Source organism: Pelophylax lessonae, assembly GCF_965119305.1.
Source record: "Pelophylax lessonae genome assembly, chromosome: 1".
NCBI lineage: Eukaryota > Metazoa > Chordata > Amphibia > Anura > Ranidae > Pelophylax > Pelophylax lessonae.
Window position 1 is genome coordinate 34,123,239 of NC_138768.1, and position 18,974 is coordinate 34,142,212.

General features: G+C 43.6%; 1 protein-coding gene across 1 annotated transcript in view; it reads left to right on the forward strand.

Moving 5' to 3' along the window:
* The window catches only part of STOML2 (stomatin like 2), a 71,857-nt gene that overhangs the window by 6,583 nt on the left and 46,300 nt on the right, over window positions 1-18,974 (forward strand). Inside the window, exons 3-5 of the mRNA XM_082256405.1 lie at window positions 2,975-3,074; window positions 8,508-8,566; window positions 18,184-18,285. Of these exons, the coding sequence (XP_082112531.1) occupies window positions 2,975-3,074; window positions 8,508-8,566; window positions 18,184-18,285 (261 nt within the window). The remainder of the gene's footprint in view (window positions 1-2,974; window positions 3,075-8,507; window positions 8,567-18,183; window positions 18,286-18,974) is intronic.

Below are 18,974 nucleotides of genomic sequence, written 5' to 3' on the forward strand. Positions count from 1 at the left end.
TCCGGCATCTAAGTAGCCCTGCTGGAACGCTCTACGTCCAATCGGCAACGAGGTGAAAAACCGGAAGTTAGCCAGCTCACCACGCCGCGGAACTTCCGACATCAGCATAAACAAATAAAGAGTCGTCCCTTGCAGGATTCCAATTTAATTTGGCACTATGAATAATGCAAAAAATTAAACAATAATAATAATGGTTTTAACCCTATGATTTGGGCCACAAAATAAATAAAAAGAGATAAAAAGGAATGGCTATAGTGCAATACCGCTCCTTGCCGATATGAACCTGTAGCGCATTGCCAGTAACAATCTGCATATACACTGGGCAATCTACACATATCGTAGCTAAAAATGTAATACACTATTGGTATTACAATACATGATAAAATACATATAAAATACATATATAAATAGACTAGAATATCATAAAACAATACTTATTAGAAAAATTGCAGTTGATAAAAATGCAACAGTTAATAAAACCTCATAACAGAAAGCAAATAATCAAGCCTCATTGGACAGACTGCAATGATAGCAAAGAAGGGAAAGTTAAGAATCACTAATATAGCAATTCAAGTCCAGTTCAATGTTTAACCCCGTCGGTGCGAGGGCCTGGGTGAGGAAGATCCATTTGGTCTCACATTTGGATAATTCCCTCACCCAATTCGACCCCCGCCACGACGGGGTAACACGCTCGATCCCCCAGAAGTGAAGCTCGTCTATAGATAAATGATGGCTTAGCAGGTAGAGCTGAGCCTAACGTTTTCTCCATTTGTAATATAGACCAATGTTGTCTAAAAATTTCCTCAACCTTCTTATAATCGTTGGAAAAATCTGACAAAAAACTCCATTGTTTGGGGTCGTCATCAATCCTAGCCGGTTTAACTGCAGGTCTCAGTGGTCTAGGAGCATTTCTAATGTTGGTAATTTCTCTATTCAGATCACTCTCATCATAACCTTTGGCGACAAACCTATCCCTCAAAACTGCTGCTTGCTCAGTGCAATCATCCTCAGAGGTACAGTTCCGTCTCACGCGGATAAACTGACCCCTGGGGATATTCCTGAGCCAGTTAATTCCTGAGAACTTAATTACGTGTGACACCACACATGTGGTCTACGGACTAATGTGTCCCTGTAATTTAGTTTACATTGGCCGCACCAAACGGGCCTTAAAAGTAAGAGTGGGTGAGCATATCACTAACATCTTAAAGGGGAAGCGCGAACACAACGTGTCCGCACATTTTCGCCAGTTCCACCAGAGGGACCCGAGGAGTCTTCACTTCTGGGGGATCGAGCGTGTTACCCCGTCGTGGCGGGGGTCGAATTGGGTGAGGGAATTATCCAAATGTGAGACCAAATGGATCTTCCTCACCCAGGCCCTCGCACCGATGGGGTTAAACATTGAACTGGACTTGAATTGCTATATTAGCGATTCTTAACTTTCCCTTCTTTGCTATCATTGCAGTCTGTCCAATGAGGCTTGATTATTTGCTTTCTGTTATGAGGTTTTATTAACTGTTGCATTTTTATCAACTGCAATTTTTCTAATAAGTATTGTTTTATGATATTCTAGTCTGGTTATATATGTATTTTATATGTATTTTATCATGTATTGTAATACCAATAGTGTATTACATTTTTAGCTACGATATGTGTAGATTGCCCAGTGTATATGCAGATTGTTACTGGCAATGCGCTACAGGTTCATATCGGCAAGGAGCGGTATTGCACTATAGCCATTCCTTTTTATCTCTTTTTATTTATTTTGTGGCCCAAATCATAGGGTTAAAACCATTATTATTATTGTTTAATTTTTTGCATTATTCATAGTGCCAAATTAAATTGGAATCCTGCAAGGGACGACTCTTTATTTGTTTATGCTGATGTCGGAAGTTCCGCGGCGTGGTGAGCTGGCTAACTTCCGGTTTTTCACCTCGTTGCCGATTGGACGTAGAGCGTTCCAGCAGGGCTACTTAGATGCCGGATGTTGTTGCTCTGGTCACGCCTCCAGTTGAAGTCGGACATGACGAAACCGGTCGGGGCGTGACCAGACAACACATCCGACATCACGTGACGGTGGGGGACCTACCCGGAAGGTACAGGGCTGGCGTGGAGTGAGCCCGGGGACTGGACGAGCTAGGTTTCCTTCTACCAAGCAATATGTGATTATATGCCTATTGATGAGCTTATACATGTCAGTGCAACATTTTTACTTTTAATAAAGCTATTGTGGTTACGGTACTTCACTATGTGGGGCCATTCTTTCTCTCCATGATATCGGTATACCGAGGGAGTGTGTGCAAGGATTTGTTATGAAGCAGTGGTGAACAGGCTCTGGCTCTATATCCATCTAACATTTCTGCGCAGTTTGCTCTTGTGTGAGAACACCTGAGCATTGAGTTCTGGTGAGTTGCCTATCTATAGATGACGCTTTAAAAAACAGTATATGTTCGCACTTTAGATGTACAGTGGAGGTCTAGTGCTAGAATTCCTGCCCATGATCTGACATTAGCGGTGATACCACCTGCTTGGGACAATCGCTGTTTGCGTACATGCAGCACTGACGTGCGTTCTGCTTTGCACGTGGGGACGGGGGCACTTACAATTTTTTTTTTTTTTTTTACATTGTTGCTTTACAGTTTTATTTATTTTTTTATCACTTTTGCTGTCATAGGGAATGTTAACATCCTTGTGACAGGTGCTCTTCATGGAGAGACCTGGTGTCTATAGGACCGTAAATCCCTCCTCTGCCCTTTCAAAGCATTCAAAACCCCAAGAGCGGTGTTTTTGAATGCTGTAGATTTTTTAAAAATGGATTACCATAGCGGAAAGCCGATCCTGGTGGGATGACAGAGCCCGAGCAAGCTGTAGAAGGGGGAGTGCCTATTGGTAGTATCTAGTTACTGTATTATTAATTAATGGATGGAAGATTGTTCCGGTCTTTGTCAGCTCTCAGATTATCCCACCTTCTTTGCAGGGTTTGAACTTTCTCATTCCAATTCTGGACCGAATCCGCTATGTGCAGAGCTTGAAGGAGATAGTCATCAATGTTCCAGAGCAGTCTGCTGTGAGTCTGGGTAAGTGTTTGTGGCGATCAAAGAGGAACAACACTTGTTTTCCTTAATGCCCCATACACACGTGCAGATTGACTTACCAAAACCATATAATATGAGGTCAAACCTAAACACTTTCAATTTGTATGCAATCCGGCAGGCCCTTGCACTACATAGAAAAGGTAAGTCTGCAGACAAAAGTCTGCAGATAATCTGCACGTGTGTATGGGGCATAAGGCTCCGTTCACATGTAGGCGTTTTGGGGCGTTTTTAGGGAGTTTTTCTGCTCTAGGATCAGCTCTCAAAACACCCAACAAGATAAATCCTATTCATTTTAATGGCCCCTGTTCACATCTGAGCGTTTTGACGCTGTGAGCAAAACGCCCAACGCTCAAAAAGGTACATGAGCTTCTTTTTGGGCAGATTACAGGCATTTTCCATTGGTCTCTATTCAATCTAAAAACGCCTGCACAAAAAACGCCTGTAAATCGCGGTAAAAATCACTGTAAAAATTGCGGTAAAAACGCGCGAAACCGCTACGCTCAGGTGTGAACGTAGCCTTAAATGAAAAGTCTAATACGATGTCTTCCCTGGAGGGTTTTGGATCCCCACCGCCTCCATGTTGTATGCGGAAGTTGGCTGTGACTTCCTGATGTCTTACAGCCAGCTTCCCACTGCACATACACACGATAACGTGGCACTTACAATTCAGTCGATAAAAAATGCACTTTCAAATATATTCTGTAAACAGCATAAGCACACAATGGCACAGGCAGGACCCGATGCATTTTGTTTAGGTAGACATCATCTGAGGTCTGACACCCCAGATTTCTAAGTAGACGAAACGTGTTGGGTTGTGTCTGGTCTGTGCCATTGCCGTTTACAGAATATATTTAAAGCGCTTTTTTTATTGACTGAATTGTAAGTGTTCTGAACTTTTAATAAACCCTTTTGATGTATGATTTTACACTGTGGAGGCTTTTTGTTTTCCCTTTCTGGATGGCGTGTTGCTAGAGAAGAATTGATCCGTGCTTGACTGTGATACTGCCAACCCCCTATTGATTCGTACATTGCGGGTGGATGGTGGGGTATTTCGGTGTGTGGAGAGTGGTAGGAGAGACTACATCTCTGTTCTCTTCCCCCACTAGGTGTTCATACATAATAGCTTATGTTGACCCATTAGGGTTATGCTAAACTGGGTCCATTTGTTCCGGTAAGCCCCCTTTATGTTGGTGGGGGTGGATTTCTTCACAGCAGTATTCTTTGATTGTGGGTTTTTATCCCGTATCCACTTGGAACACGGTTTTGAAGATTTGTCTTTCACACGCCTGTTTTGACTTTTTAAGTTTATGGACTTTATTTTTATATTTGAGAGTTATGTCACATCTATTGTGGTTTGTTGTGCCACCATTCAGTTCAATATATCACATTTATTGATGTCACTAATGTCCTAAGACCTACACGGGTATACTCAATATGTCTGTGGTGGTATTAGTCACTATATATACTTATATTGGATTTTTCAAGAATTGCGTAATAATTTTGATATGAATTTTTATACACGTTATTCAATTATTATGATTCATTTTGTATCATGGGTAATACTCCTATTTCATTAGTGCTGCACGTATCATTATAATTTTTACATACATTTGTCCTGTGTTGTGCTGGCTGCTTATTTGTCTTTTCTTGGGACATTAGAGCGGTATTCCCTCCCCCCCTTTTTTATACAAAATAACGTGGCACTATGGGACTGGCCCTGCAGCCTCCTGGGACGTGTGATGTGTCCTAGGAGGCTACAGGCCCAAGGTGACATTCTAGCAAAGATTAACCACTTCTTTACCATGCTATAGCAGAAAGACAGCTACAGCATGGCTCTGTTGTTTCGTAAGGGTGTCCATGGATGTCCTTCCGGAACCACACCCCTGGGGCAGGCATATAACGCGCTCTGTGATCGCTGTGTCCTTTGGACACAGCCGATCACATATCGTGGTAAAGGGCCAATCACAGCAGCCCTTTACCACGTGAGTAGCTGTGTCCAATCACAGCTGATCACAGTGTAAACAGACTTGCCGGGTATCGGCAGTACTTTGCTCATGCACTGTCACCATGAGGAGAGGAGAGCCAGTAACCAGCAATCCTGACAGGGGATGTGTACACAGATAATCAGGGCACTAATGAACAGTGCAGCCCCATCCGTGCCCAACAGTGCTGCCCATCAGTCTCCCCTATCAGTGCCGCCTCATCAGTGCCCTGTATATCAGTGCAGCCCCATCAGTGCCCAACAGTGCTGCCCATCAGTCTCCCCTATCAGTGCCGCCTCATCAGTGCCCTGTATATCAGTGCAGCCCCATCAGTGCCCAACAGTGCTGCCCATCAGTCCCCCCCTATCTGTGCTGCCTAATCAGTGCCCAACAGTGCTGTCTATCGTTGCCGCCTCATCAGTATACATCAGTGAAGGATAAAAATTACTTATTTGCAAAAAAATTTAACAGACCCACTGCACCACCAAGCGCCGCGCTGCGCGTCCCATTCAGAATAATGAACCGTCATTTTGCTGTAGGCTGGGTGGGAAGGTGTTAACAAACATGTTCTACTTACCTGCTCTGTGCAGTGTATTTGCAAAGAGTAGCCCCGATCCTCCTCTTCTTGGGCCCCCCACTGGCGCTCCTGGCCCCTCCCTCCTGCCGAGTGACCCCAGAGCAAGCATTTTACTATGGAGGCACCCGAGCAGGCGCGCTCCCGAGCTGCTGCTCTGTGTCTATTCATTCACGAAGCGTGGCTCAGCTCCGCCTTTGCAGTCTTCTCATTGGCTGACTGGCTGTGATTGACAGTAGCGGAAGCCAATGAGGAGGAAGACCTGGGAGAGGCACTGCTCTCGTGCACATAGCTGGATTGAGATGGGGCTCAAGTTTTGGAGAAGGGGCGATGAGAGGGGTGTGGGGGGCTGCTGACGCTTCACTTATCCGGCAAGCAAGATATTGACAGGATGGAAGAAGAGTATTTCCCGGATCACAAGGGTGCCATGGCGCTTCAAACAATTGACAATGCTCTTCCTCAGCTGGGGCTTCACAGCTTCCACAGGGCAGCCTTTTGTACTCCAAATGTGCCCACAAAGAGATATGAAGGAGAGAGCCATGCAGCACCGAAGGATGATGTCATCAGCATTGCTTGATCATCAGGGGTCCTAGACATATATTGGGTGGGATGAAGAATTTTGATAATGGGGGGGTGATCCCAGAACACAATATAAATGGCAGTGGTGGTGTGGCTATAGGGGAGGGGGGGGGGCGCGAATGTTTCTGCTTTCCATCTTGCTAACCTGGTACACAGTGGCGAGATGGAAAGCAGAAGTCTTGGGCTGGTGGGCTACTATTGGTTATCCTTCCTGCAGGTTGCCCCCCACCACAGGTGTCCATAAAACAACAGACTTGGCACTTTTCTCTCTTTGTGGACAAAGGCTGCCACTGTGGAAGCTGCAATTTACCACATTTCTTGGCAGTGTGGACCAAGAGCCCTCACTGCCAACATTTCCGGTCAGTGTAAGGGTCTTCCTGAAGGGGGTTGTCCACAGAAGGGATAAGTGAAGCCACGTTTGACGGAGGTTTTTTCTTACCAAAGTGAGACCACATTCTCCGCTAAATATCGCACAACTTTTTTGACAAGGGGGGGTGGACACTTCCTCCACTGGCCACCCAACTCCCTGGGTTGCTGTCACCTGGCTCTTGGGCACATTCGTGTTTTTAGTTCCTCCATCCAATGGCCTCTTGTAGTATGATGTCAAAATTCACCGTATTTTCTTTCCTCACTTGATCCCTTCAGAGTAATGGATCAGTCTCCAGAAATTAATTGATCACTTATGAGCCAGTCTTGGCTAGGTATGGCCGAGTACCCAACCCATTACCCATCTTCCTGCGAGCTGATCAACTCCCATAACTCATTACAGTTACACTCCGCTTTGTTATAAATAGTAGCACTCTTATACAGCTGTAGAAAAAATGCTTCTTAGCAATATCTTCATGTAATAAATTTTATTTTAATTTTATTACATGAAGCATTTTTTGGAATATCAGACTTATTCGGACTCACTGCTTGTTTTTTTTTTTTTTTTGTTTTGTTTGTTTTTTTGTTTTGTTTTTATTTTTTATATATTTATTTTTACACAATTGGTTTGCCACATAGACATTTTGTCATCGCTTTTGATGTTATTTCACCTTGATTCTTATGATGGTTTACATTCAATAATATGAGTAGCGCACCACTTTTTCTTTATATTAACCACTTAAGCCCCGGAAGATTTTACCCCCCCTTCCTGACCAGGGGGTATTTTGCGATTCGGCACTGTGTGATTTTAACAGACAATTGCGCGGTCGTGTGACGCTGTACCTAAACGAATTTGACGTCCTTTTTTTTTTTCCCCACAAACAGAGCTTTCTTTTGGTGGTATTTGATCACCTGTGCGTTTTTTTTTTTTTTTGATCATGCGCTATAAACAAAAATGAGCGTCAATTTTGCAAAAATAACAATATTTTTCACATTTTTTTTATATGAAATTCCCCCCCCAAAAAAAATGTAAAAATCAAAATGTTTTAACATTTTCGGCCAATTTGTTTTATGCTACATATGTTTGGTAAAAAAAGAAAATCGCAAAAAGCGTATTTTGATTGGTTTGCGCAAAAGTTATCGCGTTTACTAACAAAGGGAAAGATTTTTGTCATTTTTGTTGTTTTTTTAACACGTAATGGCGGCGATCTGCCCTTTTTTTTTATTTATTTATTTTTTTTTTTTGGGACTGCGACATTGCGGCGGACAGATCGGACCCTTGATTGACATTTTTGACACTTTTGGGGTTACCAGTGACATTTCTACAGTATTCAGTGCTATAAATATGCACTGTTACTGTAAAATGACACTGGTAGTGAAGGGGTTAACTTTTTTTTGAGACGGAGGGGTGGTGTGTGTCCCTAGGAGGGCGTGATTCTAACTGTGATTGGCTGTGGCTTGAGCTGTAGGAACAGTGATCAACGGTCCTACATAGTAGAACCGTATGATCACTGTTCTTACACAGGGGAGAATGACAGGCGGCTTGTTTACATCAGCCGCCTGCCTTTCTCCCGCTGTCACGGACGTTCGTCAGTGCCCGGTGGACATCGGGTCCGCCGGGCACATGCGCGGGGGGGGTCCGTGACCGAGCGGGAGCGCGCCTCCGAGAGCCTCGCAGGCTAGCGACGTACCCATACGTCACTTTGCCTGTGAGGGGCTGACTTCCGCAGTATATGTCGGCAAGTGGTTAATCTGATGTTTAGTAAGTTTCGTGAGTACTTGTAATTAGTAGGAGCAGCAACTCGCATAGCACTTCAGTTATTTTTTTATCACCCATAGCAGCGCACCTTTTTACATTTTTTTTTTTTCAATTGTTATACAGCTACTGATTTGTGTTTTTTTTTCTGTTTGCAGATAACGTCACTTTACAGATAGACGGCGTCCTGTACCTGCGCATTATGGATCCCTACAAAGTAAGATCTTCACCTGCTCATGAAACAAATAAAATTATATTTATGGTGCAAAAAAGGGACTGTAGACCCTATTCCCATCTACAGCCCCAGCAGTGGAAAGTCCAAGAAAAATGTCCAAGGTTATGCGAATCCACTGATTTATTTATTTTTTAACAGCCCATTCACACTAATACGTCAGCCTGACAAGTCGCGGTCGGTCGCGGTCCCATTGTGTGGTACAGGAACCGTTCTAATAGGAGCGACACAAGTCACTCCGACTTAGAAAAAGGTTCCTGTATTACTTCAGGGCGACCGGGAGTGACTTGCATAGACATTCATTCTGTGAAGTCCATGCAAGTCGCGCTGCACGCGACTTCACAGGTCGCCCCCGAAGTCGTGCCGCGTTGGTGTGAACCTGCACTTAAAGATATATGTTTATTAATTTTATAAAACAGATTACACAACACTAGCACAACGCAGTGTGCAATGTACAAACAACGCTCAAAAAAAAAAAAAAACAACCCCATAAATAATTTCTCTCTCCGCTCCTCTCCCCTGCAAGGTTATCCTATGTGCAGTTTACAGTCGTTTTTGTATTTTTGTTTTTTATTATCTCCAGTTCATGGGGTTCCATAAATTGATAGAAGTATTGCTTCAGTCAGCAGCTCCACCTGAGACCGAAACAAATATATGGGAACGCAAAAAAGAGGGACACAAGGGGGCGCCAACTAAGTGCAATAGTACTAGGTGCATAGTATTTAACCACTTAAGCCCCGGAAGATTTTACCCCCTTCCTGACCAGGGCCTATTTTGCGTTTCGGCACTGCGTGACTTTAACGGACAATTGCGCGGTCGTGCGACGCTGTACCTAAACGAATTTGACGTCCTTTTTTTCCCACAAACGGAGCTTTCTTTTGGTGGTATTTGATCACCTGTGCGATTTTTTGATCATGCCCTATAAACAAAAAAAGAGCGTCAATTTTGCAAAAATAACAATATTTTTCACATTTTTTTTATATGAAATTCCCCCAAAAAAAAATTTAAAAATCAAATTTTTTTTAACATTATAGGCCAATTTGTTTTATGCTACATATTTTTGGTAAAAAAAAATCGCAAAAAGCGTATTTTGATTGGTTTGCGCAAAAGTTATTGCGTTTACTAACTAAGGGAAAGATTTTTTTTTTTGCGGGACTGCGACATTGCGGCGGACAGATCGGACCCTTGACTGATATTTTTGACACTTTTGGGGGTACCAGTGACATTACTGCAGTAATCAGTGCTATACATATGCACTGTTACTGTAAAATGACACTGGCAGTGAAGGGGTTAACTTTTTTTTGAGAGGGAGGGGTGGTGTGTGTCCCTAGGGGCGTGTTTCTAACTGTGATTGGCTGTGGCTTGAGGTGTAGGAACAGTGATCAACGGTCCTACATAGTAGAACCGTATGATCAGTGTTTCTACACAGGGGAGAATGACAGGCGGCTGCCTTTCTCCCGCTGTAACCGACGATCGCGAGTGACCGGCGGACATCGGGCCCGCCAGGCACACGCGCGGGGGGGGGTCCTTGACCGAGCCTCCGGCGGCGCGTGCTCGCTCCCCGGAGCCTCACAGGCTAGTGACGTACCCCTACGTCACTTTGCCTGTGAGGGGCTGACCTCCGCAGTATATGTACTTGCGGCGGTCGGCAAGTGGTTAATAAAGTAAAATGGAGAGACAAATGCTAACTAGCAAAGATAAAATCAAGAATGGCTTATCTGCTACCATGTGAATTGAGTTTCTTTTTAGGCTTTTTTTTTTTTTTTACTTTTTTCACCTGGTGATCCTGCCAGCAACACACTTCTGTCCAAGGGTGACCACGCTCACTCTCTGTACTATACAGTATCTGTAGAGGAGCAGCATTGTCACCATAGGACAGGACTAGTGTTGGCACTATAGAACACCTCCTCCATCCAGTTCCCCCCCTCAGGCAAAGGTATCCCAGTGAAGTCCCAAATGCAGATGTGTATAAATGTCACTGTTCCATACAAATATATAGAAAAGTACTACCACATCATACAAGACCTTAGATGTAGGTGGCCATCATCCCAAAGTCAATAAGTAAAGAAAATACCCCCTAGGGCACAGATGTCAAACGCAAGGCCCGCGGGCCGAATCAGGCCCTCCAGGCCATTTCATGTGGCCCTTTCACCTCTCCTGCAGCTGCTGCATCTCCCTCATCTCTGCCCCCACCTTGTCTCAGCAGACGGCAACAGAGAGGACAGAACTCCTCTGCCAGATCCTGTGCTTTCCCCTGCAGCTGCAGAGAGGACTACCCCCCCAAATCAGCAGTTGGCAGCAGAGAGGAGGACACAACTCATACAGATCCTGCATCTTTCTGTGCAGTCCCAGCACCCCCTCCTCTCTGCCTCCACTGGTCTCAGCATTCAGCAGACCCTGGCAGCTGACTCCAGCCCTTCTCCAGACCCTGTAATTGCTGCTTCCCAGCTCTGCCTCCAGCTTCTTCCCAGCAGCAGCACATGGTAAAGGGAATGCACTGTGATGTAAGGGAAGGGTGGGGGGACTCTTGACTTCTGATAGTGGTGGGCTACAGATAGAAATGGCCCACTGAGGCCAACTATAATGGTGATGCGGCCCGCAATGAAATTGAGTTTGACACCCCTGCCCTAAGGAGTGGGACTGTGTGGGCGACCAAACATCCAAAAAATACAATGTATACGATTGTGAATAAAAGACAATTTTATTATACAAATAACAATATAAAATATAAAGAGACTACATGTCTCTATATAACACAGGGGGGTCAAACTCAATTTAATTGAGGGCCGCACCAGCAATATGATTGCCCTCAAAAGGGCCAGTTGTATCTGTAAGACTAGATGTCCAGAGCATCACCTACCCTTACATAAGGCGTCAGGAGCCTCCCCACCATCAGAAGTTGAGTCCCCCACCCTCCCTTACATTTCAGTGCACCACCCTTACCTTGTGCTACTGCTGGGAAGAAGCTAGAGGCAGTGCTGGAAAGCAGAAAGCACCGGGTCTGGAGGGGGGCTGGAGCTCTCCTGCAGCTGCAGTAGAGGTGCGAGGGCCACATAAAATGGCCCAGGGGGCCGGATTCGGCCCGCGGGCCTTGTGTTTGACACATGTGATATAACATGTGAAAGTTGTTAAAATGTATCACGGCTAACAGAAGGTCATACAAGAAAATAGTAAATGGCAAATGGCAGATACTCCAAGAAACCCAACGCGTTTCAGGTGTGACTTCCTTTCTTCAGGAGTCTATTTGATGGAGACTTATGAATTCCGCAGCTGTCACAAATTTAGACCAGAAAGCCTTGTAGTTGCTTTATATTTTATATTATTTGTATAATATAATAAAAAGTGTAGTGCTAAATAATAACTGATACAATCCAACGACAGTGTATCAAAAAGATGACAAAAGTGAAAACGTAATAATAAGTCCCAAGTGCTGAGAAGTGAAGCATATACATGGAACCGTCCAAAACTTGCACAGGTGATCAAACCAGATAAGGAATCCCACACCAACACAGTGAATATAGGAATATGCTCACCAGAGGATGTGGACCCAAGTACCTTCTAGCAAATGGATCTACAACGCTTGATGTGATCCGTGGATCACACAATCTATGGTTATCTTAGGTGTCATTCATAGGATAGTGACAAATCCCTGGAAGAGGATGACCGGAGCTCCCTGTCTCGGTCTATCCCGGCCGATCCCCCCCTGGCGCAGCACTCCTCTGGAATAATAAAATTGTCTTTTATTCACAACCGTACACATTGTATTTTTTGGGATGTTTGGTCGCCCACATAGTCCCACTCCCTAGGGCAGGGATCCTCAAACTACGGCCCTCCAGCTGTTGTGGAACTACACATCCCATGAGGCATTGTAAAACTCTGACATTCACAGACATGACTAAGCATGATGGGAATTGTAGTTCCTGAACAACTGGAGGGCCATAGTTTGAAGACCCCTGCCCTAGGGGGTATTTTCTATACCTGCAAATATATATTACACCCAGCTAGAGGTGCGCTCCTGTCATTAGGCCCATTGGGTGAAACGTGTTGGATGGGTGGAGTGGCTCATGACAGGGAGAGAATGTCTGACCTAACTGGTACCAATAAAGCTTTCTGTGGTTCAGCAAAATGTTTTACCCAATTTTTTGGTAATGAAGATGATGTTGCGCTGAGCAAATATTTACCCAACATGTCAAGCCTTAAATTTATGTGCACCTGTGAAACAGTGGAAAACTTTGGAACCCAAAATTTTCATTTTATAGTTAATGGTGAATGAGCCTTGTATTACATGGGTGACCCCGAAGTGTACATTTTTTACATATGTATGTACAGTGCCCTGAAAAAAGTATTCATATCCCTTTGAAATTTTCCACGTTTTGTGATGTTACAACCAAAAATGTAAATGTATATTATTGGGATTTTATGTTATAGACCGACACAAAGTGGCACAGAATTGTGAAGTGGAAAGAAAATGAGAAATGTTTTTTTAAATTTTTTTTACAAATATTTGAAAAGTGTGACCTGCATTTGTATTCACCCCCCTGGAGTCAGTATTTTGTAGAAACGCCTTTCCCTGCAATCGCAGCTGCAAGTCTTTTGGGGATGTCTCTACCAGCTTTGCACATCTAGAGAGGGACATTTTTGCCCATTCTTCTTTGCAAAATATCTCAAGCTCTGTCAGATTGGATTAGAGTGTCTGTGAACAGCAATTTTCAAGTCTGGCCACAGATTCTCAATTGAATTTAGGTCTGGACTTTGACTGGGCCATTCTAACACATGAATATGCTTTGATGTAAACCATTCCATTGTAGCTCTGGCTGGATGTTTCGGGTCATTGTCCTGCTGGAAGGTGAACCTCCGCACCAGTCTCAAGTCTTTGCAGACTCGGAACAGATTTTCTTCCAAGATTTCCCTGTATTTTGCTCCATCCATCTTCCCATCAACTCTGATCACCTTCCCTGTCTTTGCTGAAGAAAAGCATCCGCACAACATCATGCTGCCATCACCATGTTTCACGGTGGGGATGGTGTGTTCAGCGTGATGTGCAGGGTTAGTTTTCCGCCACACATAGCATTTTGCTTTTAGGCCAAAAAGCTCCAATTTTGGTCTCATCTGACCAGAGCACCTTCTTCTACATGTTTGCTGTGTCCCCCACATGGCTTCTCACAAACTGCAAACGGGACTTCTTATGGCTTTCTTTCACCAATGGTTTTCTTCTTGCCACTCTTCCATAAAGGGCAGATTTGTGGAGTGCACGACTAATAGTTGTCCTGTGGACAGATTCTCCCACCTGAGCTGTGGATCTCTGCAGCTCCTCCAGAGTTACCATGGACCCCTTAACTGCTTCTCTGATGAATGCTCTCCTTGCCCGGCCTGTCAGTTTAGGTGGACGGCCATGTAACTGTATTCATACTGAGATTAAATTGCACACAGGTGGACTCAATTTACTAGTTAGGTGACTTCTGAAGGCAATAAGTTCCACTAGATTTTAGTTAGGGGGTATCCTAGTAAAGGGGGCTGAATACAAATGCACGCCTAAAAAACTCAGCCACCACAAGGACTGGTAATCTGCACGCCACACTTTTCACATATCTAAAAGAAAATTGAAAATCATTTATCATTTTCCTTCCACTTCACAATTATGTGCCACTTTGTGTCGGTCTATCACATAAAATCCCAATAAAATACATTTATGTTTTTGGTTGTAACATGACAAAATGTGGAAAATTTCAAGGGGTGTGAATACTTTTTCAATGCACTGTAAACACACAGAGATAAGCCTTTTTATTGCCCTTCCTGAAATGCACAACATTTCGTGCTAAGTAGGAGATTCTTCCTTTACACTTCAGACTATGTGATAGGAAACCATGCACCCCCAATATAACCTTTTAGACGTGAAGTTCATTAGTGATGAGTGCAGTGCTTGAAAAGACGCCTGCAGAGATGTCTGCATTTTGTGGAAATGCCTTCAGAAAATCAGTGATTTGGTAAATGGGGAAAATCTGGATAAAAAATGTAGCATGGTTGCGAGGAAAGGAAGTCTGAATTTGCTTGAGATAGGGTTCGTACGGTCATGAAATTCCTGGAAAAGTCATGGGATTTTGACATAACACTTTCCAGGCCTGGGAAAGTTTTGGAAAATGACTGAATCCCACAAAGTTTTGGAAAAGTTATGGAATTGGGAAAGGCACTACTGCTGTGGAGCAGATGCTTAATTATTTAATTGACAGTGACATAGAGCTGCACGATTAAAAAGTAAAAAAATTGTGATCTCGATTATCCCCCCCCCCCCCACGATCTTAGCATGACATTTAGGCTGCATTCACATGTCAGCTTATAATCGCGGGCAGAACCGCCGCGGTTCCGCCCGCGATTCGGAGATTTATTGCAAATCGCGGGACGCCTAGCGTTGCCCGTTGATTTGCAATAGCCCCCCAAACGCCGAGCGATGTTGCCGCGATTTACACCCGCAGAATCGCGGCAACATCGCGCAAACAAAATCGCGGGACGCAATACGCTCCAAAAAAGTACAAGAGCTTCTTTGGAGCGTATTGCGTCCCGCAATTTTGTTTGCGCGATGTTGCCGCGATTCGGCGGGCGTAAATCGCGGCAACATCGCTTGGCGTTTGGGGGGCTATTGCAAATCAACGGGCAACGCTAGGCGTCCCGCGATTTGCAATAAATCTCCGAATCGCGGGCGGAACCGCGGCGGTTCTGCCCGCGATTATAAGCTGACATGTGAATGCAGCCTTACTGGATTCTTTACATAGCTATGAGGGAGCAGAGATCAGCTGTCAAAGAAAAAAAAAAAAAAAAGAGCCTCCTGTTTATTAACATCAGTCTCCCAGTTCAGTACTATAATCACAATGAATACAATGTATCTTTTCCGAGGAGGGAAATTTAACCTCTTAACCACTTAAGCCCCGGAAGATTTTACCCCCTTCCTGACCAGGGGTTTTTTTGCGATTTTTTTTTTTTTTTTTTTTTTTTTTTTTTTTTTTTTTTTTTTTTTTTTTTTTTACGGCGTGACTTTAACGGACAATTGCGCGGTCGTGCGACGCTGTACCTAAACGAATTTGACATCCTTTTTTTCCCACAAACAATGCTTTCTTTTGGTGGTATTTGATCACCTGTGCAATTTTTTTGATCATGCGCTATAAACAAAAAAAGAGCGTAAATTTTGCAAAAATAACAATATTTTTCACACTTTTTTTATATGAAATTCCCCCCCAAAAAAATATGTAAAAATCAAAATTTTTTAACATTTTCGGCCAACTTGTTTTATGCTACATATGTTTGGTAAAAAAAAAAACGCAAAAGTGTTTTTTGATTGGTTTGCGCAAAAGTTATCGCGTTTACTAACAAAGGGAAAGATTTTTGTCATTTTTGGTGGGTTTTTTTTGGCGGCGATCTGCGATTTTTTTTTTTTTTTTTTTTTTCTTTTTGCGGGACTGCGACATTGCGGGGGACAGATCGGACCCTTGACTGACATTTTTGACACTTTTGGGATTACCAGTGACATTACTGCAGTAATCCGTGCTATACATATGCACTGTTACTGCAAAAATGACACTGGCAGGGAAGGGGTTAACTGTATTGGAGAGGGAGGGGTTAAGTGTGTCCCTAGGGGCGTGCTTCTAAATGTGATTGGACATGGCTACTGGTGTAAAAACAGAGATCAACGGTCCTACATAGTAGAACCGTCTGATCTCCATTTTTACACAGGGGAGAATGACAGGCGGCTTTGTTTACATTACCCGCCTGCCTCTCTCCCTTCCCGCCGAACGATCGCGACCCGATGTCCGCCGGTCACACGCACTGACTTGTTAGGGAACGGGGCGGGCGCGCGCTTGCCCGCTATTGGCTCACAAGCCAGTGACAGGCTAGTGACGTACCGGTACGTCACTTTGCCTGGCCGGGGCTGACCGCTGCAGTATATGTGCTTGCGGCGGTCGGCAACCGGTTAAAGACTAAACCTTTTTCTGACACTTGTTGCTTGCAAGTTAAAATAAGTATTTTTTGCTAGAAAAGTACTTGGAACCCCAAAACATATATACTTTTTTTTTTAGCAGAGACCCTACAGAATAAAATGGTGATTGTTGTAATATTTTATGTCACACTGTATTTGCGCAGCAGTCTTTCGAACGCAATTAACCACTTGCCGACCGCCGCACGCCGATCTACGTCGGCGGTCAGCCCCTCACAGGCAAAGTGACGTAGGGCTACGTCACTAGCTTGTGAGGGTCTAGGGAGCGAGCGCGCGCCGCCGGAGGCGCGCTCCCGCGTGGTCACGGACCCCCCCCCCCCCCCCCCCCGCGCGTGTGACCGGCGGACCCGATGTCCGCCGGCCACTCTGCGATCAGCGGGGGAGAGGGAGAAAGTCAGGCAGCTTGTGTAAACAAGCCGCCTGCCATTCTCCCCTCTGTATGAGAGCTGATCATATGGATCTACTATGTAGATCCGTTGATCACTCTGCATACAGCTGAAGCCACAGCCAATCACAGTAAGAATCACGCCCCTAGGGACACACACAGCCCCTCCCTCTCAAATAAAGTTAACCCCTTCACTACCAATGTATTTTTACAGTAACAGTGCATATGTATAGCACTGATTACTGTAGAAATGTCACTGGTAACCCCAAAAGTGTCAAAAATGTCAGTCAAGGGTCCGATCTGTCCGCCGCAATGTCGCAGTACCGCAAAAAAAATCGCAGATCGCCGCCATTACGCGTTAAAAAAAAAAAAAAACAACAAAAATGACAAAAATCTTTCCCTTAGTCAGTAAACGCAATAACTTTTGCGCAAACCAATCAAAATACGCTTTTTGCGATTTTTTTTTTTTTTTTTTTTTTTTTTTTTTTTTTTTTTTTTTTTTACCAAACATAGGTAGCATAAAACAAATTGGCCGAAAATGTTAAAAAATTTAGATTTTTACATTTTTTTGGGGGGGAATTTCATATAAAAAAAAGGGAAAAATATTGCTATTTTTGCAAAATTGACGCTTTTTTTTTTTTTATAGCGCGTGATCAAAAAATCGCACAGGTGATCAAATACCGCCAAAAGAAAGCTCTGTTTGTGGGAAAAAAAGGACGCCAAATTCGTTTAGGTACAGCGTCGCACGACCGCGCAATTGTCTGTTAAAGTCACGCAGTGCAGAATCGCAAAATACCCCCTGGTCGTTTAGCAGCCAAATCCTCCGGGGCTTAAGTGGTTAATACACTTTAATGAATTAAAAAAAAAAAAAAACGAAACAGTAAAGTTATCCCAATTTTTTTTTTTTTTTTTAATGTAAAAGATGTTACGCAGAGATTCGTGATCAACCGGTTTCAGAACATGCGTGCGTTCATTAACATGTATACATAGACATTTCATGAAACACTAGGTCATAAATATTAACGTGAAGTCATGGAATTTTATTGGTAAATATGAGTATGAACCCTTTTGAGAAGTTTCAGGCAATTATGCAGAAGAATTAATTTATTACTATAAGGTTACAGTGTTGGTTGTGGTATGATTATACATGTTACATGAGTTTTTTTTTTGTTCTTTAAAGTTTTGTGTGGATGAGAAATATTCACCCCCTCTCCTCAATGTCTCTGTCCACAGGCCAGTTATGGGGTGGAGGACCCAGAGTACGCGGTGACGCAGTTAGCGCAGACCACCATGCGCTCTGAGCTGGGGAAACTGTCACTGGACAAGGTGTTTCGGGTGAGTCCACACATTCTCCTCCGCTCTCTGACAATCAGAGATTTGTTCAATATCCTCCTAACTTCAAGTTCAATTTAAGGTTCCTTTCACACTTGTGAGACAAAGTTGTGCGACTTTGCAGTGCGACTTTGATGTAACTTTTGGTGCAACTGACGTTACATTCTCTGGACAAAAAGGTAGCAAAATAGTGCAGGAACCTTTTTCTGAAGCTGCAGCGACTTCTGTAGTGTCAGTAGGAATGTCTCTCCCAAGAAATACATTGAATTTCACATGCCCTGCGACTTGGGGACTTGCAAGTCAGATCCCAAGTCCTAATGCCTAATTGAAATTTCAGCTCAAATCAAGTCCCAGGTGTATCAAAATTGACCACTTCTGGACCGAAAGATTTCCCCCTTAATGACCAGGGCCATATTTTGCGATTTGGCACTGCGTTACTTTAACGGACAATTGCGCAGTCGTGCGACGCTGCGCCCAAATAAAATTGATGTCCTTTTTTTTCCCAGAAATAGAGCTTTCTTTTGGTGGTATTTGATCACCTGGGCGATTTTTTTTTTTTTTTTTTTTTTTTTTTTTTTGCGCTATAAACAAAAAAAGAGCGACAATTCTGAAAAAAAAAACAGTATTTTTTCACTTTTTGCTATAAAACATAAAAAAAAAAAAAAAATTAAATATCAATTTTTTTTAACATT